The 14,633-nt window shown below is 40.1% G+C and overlaps 1 protein-coding gene across 1 annotated transcript in view; it reads left to right on the top strand.

Annotated features, from left to right (window-relative positions):
• Nucleotides 1-12,000, top strand: part of Cyyr1 (cysteine and tyrosine rich 1) — a 103,498-nt gene extending 91,498 nt beyond the window's left edge. The window contains exon 4 of the mRNA XM_052741068.1: nucleotides 7,107-12,000. Coding sequence (XP_052597028.1) covers nucleotides 7,107-7,273 — 167 coding nt within the window. The 3' untranslated portion in view covers nucleotides 7,274-12,000. The remainder of the gene's footprint in view (nucleotides 1-7,106) is intronic.
• The last annotated feature ends 2,633 nt before the right edge of the window (nucleotides 12,001-14,633 follow it).

The raw sequence follows: 14,633 nt of genomic DNA, 5'->3' as shown, positions 1-14,633 counted from the left end.
ATTGAGCCATTCTTGTTTGGGCTCTAGTCTCTCCTACAAGGTAGTATAACAACTTGTCAAAATTATGTGAAATCTCTTTCCAGGAGACAACTTGCTCCTCTGGCTGAGATCAAGCTTCAGCCTTGTGCTCTCAGCGAGAGGTTCCTGGGGGTAAATTCCAATTCTTCGGGGCCCATGTCTTGACACCCTGATACCTAAGGAGACTCACACATGTCTCTCTCTAGTCACTCCTCCCACATGGTTACTATAGGGACAGAATGATATAAAAACATGGACAACAGATGCAACGAAGTCATTTGAGCAATGGTTCATAAATACCAGCTGATAAAGGACAGGCAGACAGAAGAGAGGTGACATAAATTTAAATTGTTTTCTTTAATTTGCCCTCAATAGGTTGGAAATTAACATAAGTTTCCAGCTTAGTGGAATGAGTAGTCCAGAAAAAAAATAAAAAGCAGAAATCATATTTTAAAATAAAGATTTACAAAACATACTATAATTGCTAATGACAGGGGGAAGAGAAGGATAATTAAAAGCATAAATGTCATCGTTACATAGACGTTTTAGTGGCCAGGAATGGTAGCAGATGTTGAGGTGGTTCAATAATTATGGACCCTATGCTAAGTCCTCAGTGAACACGTACTTGGGACAGGACGGGTTACAGATATCTATAAAATATAGAAATAGACAGAGGTACAAAGTGTTAGAATCCCATGGCTTGTGTGGTACAAATGAGTTCAGATGTTTAGAAAGAAAATAGGATGATGGTTTGAAAAACAGCTTTAACATCACAAGCGTCTGTATATTCTGACCCTGCATGTTGTAGGATGAGGAGAAAAATAATGATTCTATGTGGTGGTATTGTGTTCCCCAAAATATTGTGCACCCTTATAAACTTATCTGGGGCTAGAGAACAGAACAGCCACTTGATACAGAGGCTAGAAAATGGTGGCACTCACACCTTTAAACCTAGCCTTCTGGAGGCATGGATCTCTGTGAGTTCAAGGCAACACTGGAAATAGCCAGGCATGGTGACTCACGCCTTTAATCCCAAGAAGTGAGCCTTTAATCCCAGGGAGTGATGGCAGAAAGCAGAAAGGTATATAAGGCGTGAAAACCAGGAACTAGAAGCATTTGGCTGGTTAAGCTTTCAGGCTTTGGAGCAGCACAGTTCAGCTGAGATTCATTCAGGATGAGGATTGAGAGGCTTCCAGTCTGAGGAAACAGGATCAGCTGAGGAACTAGAGAGGCGAGGTAGCTGTGGCTTGTTCTGCTTCTCTGATTTTCCAGCATTTACCCCAGGTTTGATTTTATTAACAAGACTCTTCAAGATTCATGCTACAATTCTAGTTTGATAGTGCAGCAGAGGAAGCCATCTTTTGAAAGAAAAATCAGATTTTAAAAAATTTATTATTATTATTATTATTATTATTATTGTGAGTATTTGTGTGATAGTTGTGGGTGCTTGTGTCTCAGATCACATGTGGAGACCAGAGGACAACTCTGTGCAATTGATTCTCTTCTTCCAGCTTTTTGTGGGTTCTGAGGCTCAAACTCAGTTGCCAGGCTTGTGGGGTCATCACCTTTATTGCCTTGAGCCATCTTGTCAATGCAAAAATCAAATTTTTAGTTAGAGACAAACATGAAGTTATTGTTCACATTCATCTGCTTCAGATAATAGTCTTATATTCCCTTACTTAAATTCCTCTTCCTTCCCCAAGCTCAAAAGTCCTCTGAGCGTGCAGCAAACGCTTTCTCAACAGCTCATGTTTCTGTGAGAAGTAGACACTGTTAGGGCTGTGAGGAGATGGCAGTTGATAAAGGGTCAGCCGCTCGAGCAGGAATCTCTAGCAGCCAGGTAAAAAGCCGGGTGTGGTGGCACATGTTTGTGATCCCAGGCTAGGCTGCCAAGGGCTTGCTGGCCAGCTAGCATAGCCCAGTCAATGGTGAACTCCAGGTCCTAGTGACAGAGTCTGTCTCTGTGATTGAGATAGACACTTTTGGTTGATCTACGCACACATGCATACACACACCTCAAAACAGACACAGAAAAGAATGTCCTCCTTCCTTAGCTGAAGGGATGAAGAACCAGAAGGCTCCTAGAACTTTCCTATGCCCAGCTTTGTTTTCCACCGAGCACACAGCAAAGTGGGTTGGGGGAACTTGGGAAACTGGGCAGACTAGGTATGCAAAGCCCTCCTGCATTTTGAGTCTAAAATGAAGGACATGCTAGGAGATTGTCCTTCCCATAGTGACAGGAGGATGCAGGACATGAGCTGACATGTGCTGATGTTATCTGAGAGGAAGGGGAACAAAGCTTCTAATATGTTCAGCAGCCGTATTTGTGTGGTGTGTCAGAGGGTGGGGCTAGTGGGAATCCTGCCAGCCACTCAGAAGTCTTTGTGTAAACTTGCTGCTCTGGGTGGGGCTCAGGAGGACGGAGTAGGGGAGTGCTGAGTTGTAGCAACAGTACTAAAAATTGTGTGTAAAACAAAGTTTACACAAATACATAAATTATATACATACAACACCACACATTCACACACATACATACAAACATACAAAACACACGTGTATACACACACACACACACACACACACACACACACAAGTGATTCACTAGTCCTACCAGATACGAAATCCATTAAAATCATTAACAATTATGATAAGCTGCTTCTGGTACAAACAGGTATACCTGGTCCACAGGGATAGAGCAAGTAGATTCTCTAACGAAAACATAACCGGAGAACGGTGAGGACTATTTAATAAGTCACATTTAGATATTCAACTTAGCCAAGGTTAAAATCTTAGAAGAAAAGTAAACTTTACTACGTCTACCAAATACAAAACTGTGACCCACACCTCGATAGTCCTAGCATTCAGAAGAGAACTGAGCCAGGAGGATCAGAGCTAGTCTGGGCTACATTATAAGGTCTCTGTCAGCCTACACTTCATAGAAATAGCCTGTTTCCAAAAAAAGTATATAATTATATCAAATAAACAGTGTAAACTCCAAATAACATGGTTGTGAATCAGATATGTGAAAGTAAGACTGCTTTTATACTTTCAAATCACAGAGCAAAAAGGTGACAAAATACATTTTGTTATATACAAATTTAAACTTTGGAATGTCCGAAATTATGTAGTAAAATAAGCAACCTGGTTATTATTGTTTTGCTGTTTGTTTGATTTTGGACAGAGGGCCTCACTAAGTATTCTTGAGCCCCGGGAACTCCCTGTGTAGACCAGGTTGGGCTCAAATTTACAGAGATCTGCCAGGCTCTGTCTACCCAGTGCTGGGATTAAAGGCGTGTGCCACCGCACTCAGGTGACAAATTATTCTTAAAATGAAAATGTGTAATTTATAGGCTTGTTACTTCAATTATTCTTAACTCTAAGAGCCCAGTTTATAAGTTACTGGACTGAAACAAGAGTGAATAAATACATAATTTACCCTGTTTGAATTTCAAGCACCAAAACAGAATACAGGTGTTGTAAATTCCAGCCTTGGTCAAAGAAATGATGGGGTACAATAGCTGTTCTCTCACATGAAGTTTCTAATACCAAATGACAGCCTGTCTGCGCCATGTCAGTGTCTATAGAGGATTCTTCCACAATTCTTTTGAAAGTAGATTTCACTGTGGCATGCATTTGCAAATAATAACACTTTAAGTACTGTTTAAGCCAGAAGATTTCTAGAATTTTATGCCAAAGAAGTCATTCAGAATAATGAAGTCTCCCGTGAAAAGGTGTTTGTCAGTCATCTATAAATAATAAAGATGTTAATCTCAGAGTAGGGAAGTGTAAAGTGGAATAATACATACCAAGTAACAAAACATCAGAGAGAATACACAGCAATGTAAGAAGTCCTATGATACGAACTGGCAAAGATGGTACATTTTATGTGACTGCAAAAGGCATAAATGCACCAGGGGTTTCAGTGTGACACCTCATTGACAGACCGAGGTGACAATGTTCAGGATGATATTCTTCTGTGTCCATATTTTCTGCACCTTTTGAAATATTACTTGAGTGTGTTGAAAACATTGCATATCTTCGCCGAAACTCATTATCTTCCCTCAGTATCTATTTTCTTATTTCTCTATTTATTCAGTCAGTCAGTCATTTTTGAGACAGGGTTCAGCTGTATAGACCAAGCTGACCTGGAACTCAGTTTATATCCCAGGCTGGCCTCAAAATCAAGATCCTCCTACCTCAGCCTCCTCAATGCTGGGATTACAGTACGTGAACCATTATAGTCAACATCTGTTTTTTTAATATTATAGACACCTGTATCTGACATTAAAAATGAACAGCATATTTACACTACTTAGATCAGACAATTGGAATGCAAGAGCTTCAAAGGTCCCATCTCTAGAAAGGCATCCACTCGTCTTCCAGAAATCATATGCCCAACTGAAAAGAACAAAACCCTTTAGGATTAATTAGGAATTAATAAACTGATACCTTCTTCCTTATGAGGAAGAATACCTACTTCCTTATGAAACCTTACTCTCATGAAGCAAGATAACACAGTCCACTATACACTATTTCAGTAACATCCTCCAGTGCCTGTATTACAAAAGATGCACCACTTTCATGATTGACAGGACTCAAAGCAGCAGCCTCCAGCTTCCTTGTCATTTCACCAGAGTTCAAAGGTTCTGTGATTGAAAGAGCATGGCTTCATAGCAGAGAGTGCCATGTTCAACACATAGCAGCAAGAACTGTAAGGATTCCCACCAAACTGTCCATGAGCAGTGTTACGCCATGACAGAGTAGAGCATACGTGCACTGTCACGAATGCATAAACACGCACCATGGGCTTGTGACGGAGGAGGAGGAGGTAGAGGCAGTCTGTGGACTAAGTCAATCTGTGTTCCTCCTGCCAGCGGCGGGAGAAACCTCAGCATAATAACAAGGTGGAACCACTGTTTACAAGAACCAGTGTGACAGGCAGCCCGCTGGGACCTGCTAGTTTATGGAAAGGCTGTCGGGCCTCCTTTCTTGGTATGCATGAAACATTTTGCAAACCTTTGTATCAGCCCTTTGATATTTAACAGAGGCAGGAAATGGGCACAAAATCCAGAGGGAATGTGTATGCACTCCACAGGAATGACTCCATTTTGTTGCAGAAGGACAGTGAGGTGGGTCTGAAGGAAGGTTAAAGAAGCTGTGAGCATCTCTGCTGATGTCTTCCCTTAGCCCGGTTCCCTGACTGATGAAAGATCCTTGTCTCCCCAGTGCACTAGGGAGTGTCCCATCATCAGAGCAGGGCTCTGTGGGGACATGTCCCTCACTTAGGTGGATCCTTATTCCTCTTCTCTCTGGTTACTCAATTCTCTTTTCTCACTTCCTCTGTCTAGGGGGAGGTCAGTAAATGACTCCAAACGTCAGGGTCTTTATAAAGAGAGGCACACCGGAGGGATCCAGGAGAAGCATTGCTTCTATGTTCGTAGTGGTTGAGGCCCCCTGTGTGCACATGTGCCTGTTAGCGGTTGAGGCCGCCTGTGTGCCTACTTATCAGAACGCTGTTAGGTCCTTGGGGGAAGAGCAGTTTGCTGAAGTGCTAGCTGTTCTCCGCTGTCATTGCAATGCCAAACGCTTGGTGATTTAGTCGCACGATTGTGACATGAGCCCTGAGATCCATGCTACATGCATAGTGACCAGTCAAAGCCTGTCGCTTCCCAAGTAGAATCTGGATCCTGAGGATGATTTTTATTTTTGGCTTATCATCATGAAGACATGGATCCATTTCAGCTCCCAGGTGCCTCTCTTCCTCCCCCGGAGACGGGATTGGGATCACTACAGAATAAGTATCCACGAGAAGTCAATATCAAGGATAGTAAATGTGATTATCAAAGGCACTGACATATATTACAGTAAACAAAATTAAGACAGATTTTCAAATAAGATTTAGAAAAGGAAATACCTCATCTCCATTCCCAAACGTGTTTATCCTGCAAGTTCCGGGGGCCCTTGTGCTAACTGCTCAATGCTTTGATCTCTCCTTTCACTTTTAGCCCTTCCTGCGTTCCCAATGCCCTACACTCAGCCACTTGGTGTTTGATGAATATTCCCTCCTCGCTGTCATGAATGTCTTCTCATTCCCCTTGCATACTGTTCCATCCCCTCACATTTCTGCAGTCTGCCGTTGTGCTCTCTACTGAGAGAGTAGTTTCACCAGAGCACATTCACTAATCTGTTCCTCTAAGTGCCACAACAATACTTCCACGTCAGTGTTTACTACAACACTAATCACAGTAACAGTTATGAAACCAACCAGGGCCCAGCAGCACAGAGGTGGACAGAATGTGGACCCTATGCAGTAGAAATGCATTGAGTCACAAAGGAGAATGAGGTTACGTTGTTTGTGAGGAAATAGCACAGCAGGAGAACATCACACTAAGAGAATTCAGCCCGTCTCACAAAGACATCAGGACTCCCATTTGTGGTTCCTAGATTTTATACAGAAACCTAACATCATGTATGACGTGAAAGCAGAAATCAAACAAGAAGCAGGAGAATAATGGTGAGTAGGAGGAAGCAGGTGGAGCCTATGAGAAGGACATGTTCAGTGGACAATGTGTATTTATATGAAAATGTCCTTTCATAAACAGTATTGTGTTCAGTGAATATGTACAAGGAATAATTTTAAAGGAGTAAATTTTGTAATTTCTTCCCTAAGAATGCCACATCACTTACTCTTCCCATGACATCAAGTCCAGCATGATGATCCTGAACCCAGTTCCTCAGCCTCTTTTTCCATGTCTCCCTTTCTCTATTTTCTGCTGAAATGCACATACTCTCCTGCTTTTGTGCTTTTAGCCAAACTTGAATTACCCTCTGCTTCTTTGCTCTCTGCCCCTTCAACATCCTATTTCCAAGGGACTTCAGGAAGCCCCAACTCCAAATGCCCTCATCCAATGCCATCTTACAGAGAGCACACCTGTTCAGCCATACTTGTCCACATTCTAAACAAATACTAATAGTTTTGGAAGCAAAAAAAAAAAAATATTTCCCTTCTCAAAGTAGCTCGCACAGTGGTTTAAAACAGTAACTGATATATTTACTAAACGCCTGATATTTTTCCCTTTTCTTTTCAGTGACACCACCACCCTATACTTATGACCACGAGATGGAATATTGTGCAGACTTGCCTCCACCGTACTCTCCAACCCCACAAGCTTCAGCCCAGCGCTCCCCACCCCCTCCTTATCCTGGAAATTCAAGGAAACATTCCTCCTCCCACAACAGAATATGTGCCAATTAGCAATTTTATCCAGAACAAATGCCTTAATTTAGAAACATGTAAAAAAAATGATTGTCTACTGGTTAAGGACGGATAATAGCTCAGGCAGAATGTCCATATGGAGACCAAGATTCCTACCCTGCTCGAAGCTGACCTTAGATGGAGAATTATGTTTGGTTCTCTGAAGTTACATAGTAAGGGATCTACTGATCCACTCAAGCACAGTCAGATTAAAGCAATCCACTTAACAGGCCATCTGATATTGATGCTGCTTTAGGAAATTTCAATATTGTACCTGGAATAAAGAAGAACAGAGGATAGTCTGGTCTACATCAGGAAACAGGTGTGTTCCATATAGCTTTAGGAGAACTAGATTGTTCATTATTTCGTTTGTCCACAAATATGTATTCGGTGCCTTAGAATCTATTCTGTGCCTGGCACCATTGGAGGTAATGGATGGAAGGAACCAGAAGGGAACTTTGGTTTAGGCACAGGCATACCTCATCTTGTTGCACTTTGTCCTTTTGCATTTTTCAAGTGTTGTGTTTTGTTTTTGTTTTTTTTTTTTTTTTTTTTTTTTTTTGTAACATGAAGGTTTGTAGTAACCTTGCACCAAACAGTATCACTCACCCAGCAGTAGGAACTCACTTCTTATCTTTGTATCACATTTTGGTAATTCTCACAAAATTTCACATGTTTTCATTGTTGTTATTATTGTGTCTGCTGTGGCGATCTGTGATCAGTTACAGTTGATACTGTTATAGTAGTCTTCTATTTTGTTTTGAACTCTGTCCCTATAAGATAGTGAGATTAGCATGTTGATAAATACTGTGTGTGCTGTGTCTGTTACACTGGAAAGCTCCTCCCCCTCCCTTTTCTGGGAACAGTATTGAAATTAGGCCAATTAATAAGCCAACAATGACCTCTAACTTTTGAAACTAAAAGAAGAATAATACATCTCTTGCTTTAAACTCAAAGCTGGAAATAATTCATCTTGGTGAGAAAGGCTTGTTCAAACCTAGGATAGGCTGAAAGGCTGGCCTTTGTACCAGTTTATACACTAATGGGGATTACTTGAAGGATTACTAAAAAGGTCTCTCTCCAAGCACATGAAAAGAAAAGAAAAAGGTGACTCATTGTTTATAAGGAGGACTCTTCAGTGGTCTGGGTAGCAGATCAAAGCAGCCAGCTTCCCTTAACTCATAAAGCTTAATCCAGAGCTAGGACCTAACTGTCCTCATCCTACAAAGGCTGGCAGAGGTGAAAATACTGTAAGAGACTTGAAGGTAGCAAAGATCAGTTCCTGAAGTTAAGGAAAGGTGCTGCCTCTGCAACATTAAAGTAAAGGCACTGCTGTATAGGCCTCAGCCCGTTCTCCCAAAGACATAGTTAGGATCACATACAAAGATGGCTGCAGTAAACCAGAGTCTAGATGTAAATGAAAGATCCTACTGTTCAATTCATGCCCTTTACAACTTCCACAGCCAGAGAAAAGAAGTCATCCTAACTCCAAAGGCTCAAAAGACAAAGCTCAAAAGTCGTTAGTGTCTACAATATAAATGATGAACTCAGATGAAGCCAATATTCAATGTTCATTTACTAGCTAAAACTCCTAGCACTCTTAAGAATATACTAATATACTACTCTGTCTATAGTCTATAAATAGAACAACCACACCAATTTTCAATGTAGTTTGGTGAATATTTTAAGCCAAGTGTTGGGACCTATTGCTCAGGGGAAAACAAGGTTTCTTTCAAAATTACACTGTTCATTGACAATGCACTGATCATCCAAGAGCTCAGATAGAGAAGTATGAAGAAACAAAGATGTTTTTATATTTACTCAGGTCCCAAACCCACTCCATGTCCAATAGATTATAAGTAACTTCAATTTTCAAGCCTTACTATTTAATAACTGCCTTGTATAAGATCATAGCTGACACAGAAATGGGGCCTTCTGGAGGCTTGACAAAAAAAGTCTGAGGCATCCTTGAAAAAACTCACCATTGCTAAAGCTACTGAAATCATCCATGATTCCTGCAAAAAGGTCAGGATATCAACAATAACATTCATCTGGAAGAAGTTGATTTCAACCCTCATGCATAATTTTGGCAGTTTTAAGGCTTTGGTGGAGGAAGTACCTACAGATATGGTAGAACCACAAAGGAATTAGAATTAGAGATGAAAGTTGAAGATGTAACTCAGTTACACCTCATGATATCACTACCAGATGAACAATTGCTTCTTATGGGTGAACAATGAAGAGTGGTTTCTTCGGACGAAATATCCTCCTGGAGAAAGGTGCTGTAAGCTGAGATGAGGTGATAGTCAAGGATTTATTTTTAAGTAATTTGGTAAGTTAGCAGCAGGATTAGAGATGACTACAAATTTGAAGGAAGATGCGCTGTTCATTAAAAGCTACCAAACAGCATCACATGCTGCCGAGAAGCCTATGGTGAAGAGAACTTTCAACTAATACAGCAGGCTTCACTGTCCTTTTAACGAACAAACAGCCACCCAGCTTCAGCAACCACTAGCCTAATCGCTGAGCAACACTCACCCCACCACCACCAAAAAGATTTGGACCCGCTGAAAGCTCGGGTGCTAGTCGCCATTTTTTAGCAATAAAATATTTTTAGTACGGGTATGTATATTGCTTTGAAGACACTTAATAAACTGTAGTACAGTATAAACATAACTTTCATGTGCACTGGAAAACCAAAAAGTATTCATGCGATTCTCTTGTGAAATTTGCCTTACAAGAAAGACAAGCAACTTTACTGGGGACATGGAAGAAGTGTTACTGATATGGGCAGAAGATCAAACCCATGATGCTCTAAGATAGACCTGTGAAAACAAAATAACAATTGCAGAATTATTGTTGACTAGATAGCTTTGTGAAGATCCCTGCCATAAAGATTCCAAACAAAATCTGGCTATGTAGTAAAGAAATATTCTAGAAAGGATATCTAAAATGAATAGCAGATCAGTCCTTTTAGCTTCAATTTTTTTGCTTATGTTTTAGGTAGGTGTGAAGTGACCAGTTGTATCTCCAGCAGTGAAAACAGTAGATGAATTTTATTCATTAATTTGATTATTTAAACAAAATCGAAGGTACTCAACAGATTCTGGTAGCTAAGGTCTCCTTAGTTATTACTAACCTCACCTAAAAAACACTTGGCTTTAGTCACTGGTGTGTGATGAACGTTGTTCCAACTGTGGAATAAAAGGTGAGAAACCAGATATTCCCGGGGATTTTATATATAATAAAATGCCAGAATTTGACCACATACAACAGACTTTTTTTAAAGGGGGAAATAAAATTTGATTTCTTTCTATAGATATACATATACTGAAATGTAATAGCCAGTTTTTTACATTTTATAAACTTTAAATAATCTATTCTTTTAGAGAAGTTATATAATTAATGGAAAAAGTAAGTAAGGAGGCATTGTCTTTTACCCAAGTACAGATTTTTATGAAGTGTAAAAGCAGTCAATAAATAATTCAAAAGTGCCATAGTCTACTGCAAGTGACCTTAACATTTGTATTTTTACACGGATCCTTTTGTGTGCTTTTAAACTGTTTGCTGAACACTGGGGATAGACGGTGAGACCTTTATGTCACTTTAAAAGGGAACCTAAAACATTCAATCCAATATCATAATTATGATTCAGTGATATTCCAAAACGGCACTAAGAAATTTGATAAATAACCAAAAGAAATATCTTACGGTATAAGTTATGGAATCTGTGCTTGTAGTTGGGAAACTTAACATGAGTGAGCAGTGGCTTTTATTATATCAAATATCTACATTAGAAATGTGTTGATCTGACTGAACATGGTCTGCAGTGAGGTTTTAAGGCTGGATTTGTTTTGAATGACTTGCTTGGCTTAGGCAAGGATAATCTTAGGAAGATGTGAAGCCTTCAGGGGTTCCTGGCTGTTCTAACGAGAGGCTCCCTGCCTTGCATGAAGTATTAGCAGAGTGTTAACAGTACACAGGCTTTAATTTATTTTTCTTCTGCAAATGTGATTAGTCTTTACTGCTCTACAGCTATAATTCACAATGCCAAAGTCTCTGGGATTTGAGAATGTTGTTTGCAAATGCACTACATGTTCCTAAGGAAAAATGGAGAGGCAAGTCTGTTGAAATGGAATACTCATCTTTGCACTAATGTGGATCCACCATGTGCCTCTTAAGTTCTATAAATCTTACCTGATCATTTCTGTCCTCACTATCTCTCTTTGAGTTATGTATGGCTTCCTCTAAGGTATAGCACAAATATATACATTTACAATAGATGAAGGATTTTACTGTTTTTATGTAGTATCATAATAACAAATGAATATATCATAGATGTTTAAAGTTCACTGATGTATATTGGACGAAAACAATATTTGATATAAAATTTTGGAATATGGTTATTTAAAAACTAACATTTGCTATGGCTAAATTGTTTATAATAAGCAATAAAATTTAAAAGAACTTATTGTAACAAGAATCACATTTTAACTGTCAGGTGTCATTACTCTCCTGTTCTATTTCTGCTGACTTAGCCTTTTTTCTCTGCACAAGAAATAGGTCTGGAGCCACACTGACTTTATAATCCCATCTCTCACCTGATTTGAGGAAGGCTATTTTATCTCCGATAGCTAAATTTCTGCTCTATGAAATATGAATGATATAATAGGCCTCAATGGGTTTTCGGAAAACTAGATGAATATATGCAAAATTTATACTTTGGAGCCTGAGACTTGGAAAATATCTATCCATATGAGCCCACATTAAATTTTAAAAATATGCAATAAAATAACAGCCTCTGGACCTCTACATTTACATTTAAATGAATTGAAATTAATTGATTGAAAAAATTATTCAGTCTCACTAACCCCATTTCAAGTGATGCATAGCCTTGTGTCTTAGTTTGCGTTTTATTTCTGTGAAGAGACACCATGACCATGGCAACTCTTATAAAGGAAAACATTTAATTGAGGCTGGTTTACAGCTTCAGAGGTTTAGTCCATTATCATCGTGATGAGAAACATGGCAGCATGTAGGCAGGCATGGCACTGGAGAAGGAGCTCACAGTTCTACAGCAGGGAATAAACTGACTTGAGCTTCTGAGACCTCAAAGCCTACTCCCACAGTGACACACTTCCTCCAACAAGGGCAAACCTCCTAATAGTGCTACTCTCTACGGGCCAAACATTCAAACACATGAGTCTATGAGGGCCATACCTCTTCAAATCACCAAATGTGTGGCCAGTGTCTGTCATTTTATATAATGGTGCACTAAAAAGATCTGTGAAAACTGTGAGGTAACAAGGAGACTCTAAAGAATTCAGTCATCTCCAACTGTAGAGTTTGTTAACTTTGTCAGTTAGTTGTAATGTCCTTCAATATTGTGGGAATGAAGTATCGTGATACTAAACAGGCTGTACAGTGCAGAGGCCCCATGAGCAAAGATGCCCTCTCAGCTCCTTCCAAGAATGGAGATGTGAAATCTATTGCAAGAGTTAATGAGCTAATGGCCAGAGATAGACCATGAGTGTCATGTTGGTCAGACAACCTCAGTATCTTCTCAGAGTCAAATCAGTTCCTCAAATGCCAGCTCAGCTCTAGACACCACAAGAGTATTCAGGGCCAGCCTCATCTTTTTAAGGTGCATCACTATATTATTCCTTCTGTTTTCTATAATCTGCTAGTCTCCATCAAACAAAAACAACACACACCACACATCTACACTACTCCAATCTTGTCTTTGTCTAGCAAAGCCCATTTTGACAAATCTCAGTTGTAGATGATGTAGGTCTAGCACCCAGGAGATGATATCAGTATCAAAATGTGAAGTGCTGGATGCTATTATTTCTCTTTGTTTTTTAAATTTTGTTGCATGTATTCATTGTTCATGGTATTTTGTTATTTTTTTTTTAGTTTCATGAAAATAACCTAACACTAGATTCTAAAGTCACAGATTTCCTTGCTAATCACCACAGAAGTGTCAAAGGACTTCCAGATCTTCAACTGGAGCCTGCATAGAAAGTGAAATATGTATTAACTGATAATAGACACAGTCTGTAAGTGATAAGACTGCATTTTCATGATGGTCAATTCCTCTGTGTTAGGTTTCATTTCAAGCTGTCAGGATCTCCAAGAACAGAAAGTGACCTAGGTGACAAAAAAGATCCTCAGGCAGCCTGCTGTCTACCCTCTCCAAGCCAGCCACCACCCCTTATCTCCCCCTCATATTGAGAAATGAGCCCAGCTTAAGAGTGAAGACACTTTGATTTCTGTTTCAGTCTCAGCCATGTTTCAACCATATGTTCTGAGCCGTGTGTGTGTGTGTGTGTGTGTGTGTGTGTGTGTGTGTGTGTGTGTGATGTATATATCATCACTGTCTTTCAAAATATAATCAACATCACTCTTGCCAGGTTGTTGCAATTAATACAAGCAGGACATGAAAGACAACTGTCCCACAGACATTTTCTAGGTTGGTGACTCACATAGACATTCGTGTCTATACAGATTCACTTTCCAATTTTGTACTCCACCCAAAGCCATTCTGTGCCTATAATCAATGATATAATTATCTGTGGTTGTGTGACAAAACACCCCAAAATTGAGTGGCATGAAACACCATATCTCCTATCCAACTGGGTCTTCCAGCATGGTGTGGGGTATTGTGTTCCCCAAAATATTGTGCACGCTAATAAACTTATCTGGGGTCAGAAAACAGGACAGCCACAATATTAAAAATAGAGGATAGGCAGTGGTAGCACACACCTTTAATCCTAGCCTTCCAGGGGCAGAAATCCCTCTGGATCTCTGTGAGTTCAAGGCTACATTGGAAACAGTCAGGCATGGTGACTCACGCCTTTAATCCCAGAAAGTGAGCCTTTAATCCCAGGAGTGATGGCAGAAAGAAGAAAGATATATAAGACCAGAAACTAGAAGCATTTGGCTGGTTAAGCTTTTAGGCTTTGAGCAGCACAGTTCAGCTGAGACCCATTCGGATGGAGACTCAGAGGCTTCCATTCTGAGGAAACAGGATCAGCTGAGGGACTGGCGAGGTGAAGTAGCTGTAGCTTGTTCTGCTTCTCTGATCTTCCAGCATTCACCACAATACCTGACCTCTAAGAGTCCTGCTACAGCACGGCTCTCCCAAACTGCAGCATATCAGTATACAGCTAAAGAAGTCTGCTTTAAGCTCTCTCCCAGGCATAGTTATTGACAAGAATCAGTTCCTTGAAGGCATTTGGATTAAGGACCTCCTCTGTACATTGGCTATTGGCTAGAGGCCACATTCACTTTCTTACCATTTGGCCCTCCCCATAGAGCAAGCCTATGAGAAGATCCAAGGGGAAGTAAGTAAAGAGTA

This window comes from Peromyscus californicus, unplaced genomic scaffold, assembly GCF_007827085.1.
Source record: "Peromyscus californicus insignis strain IS unplaced genomic scaffold, ASM782708v3 Scaffold_16__1_contigs__length_79575227, whole genome shotgun sequence".
NCBI classification, from domain to species: Eukaryota; Metazoa; Chordata; class Mammalia; order Rodentia; family Cricetidae; genus Peromyscus; species Peromyscus californicus.
Note: the sequence above shows the minus strand (reverse complement) of the source record. Positions and strands in the feature narration are given on the sequence as shown.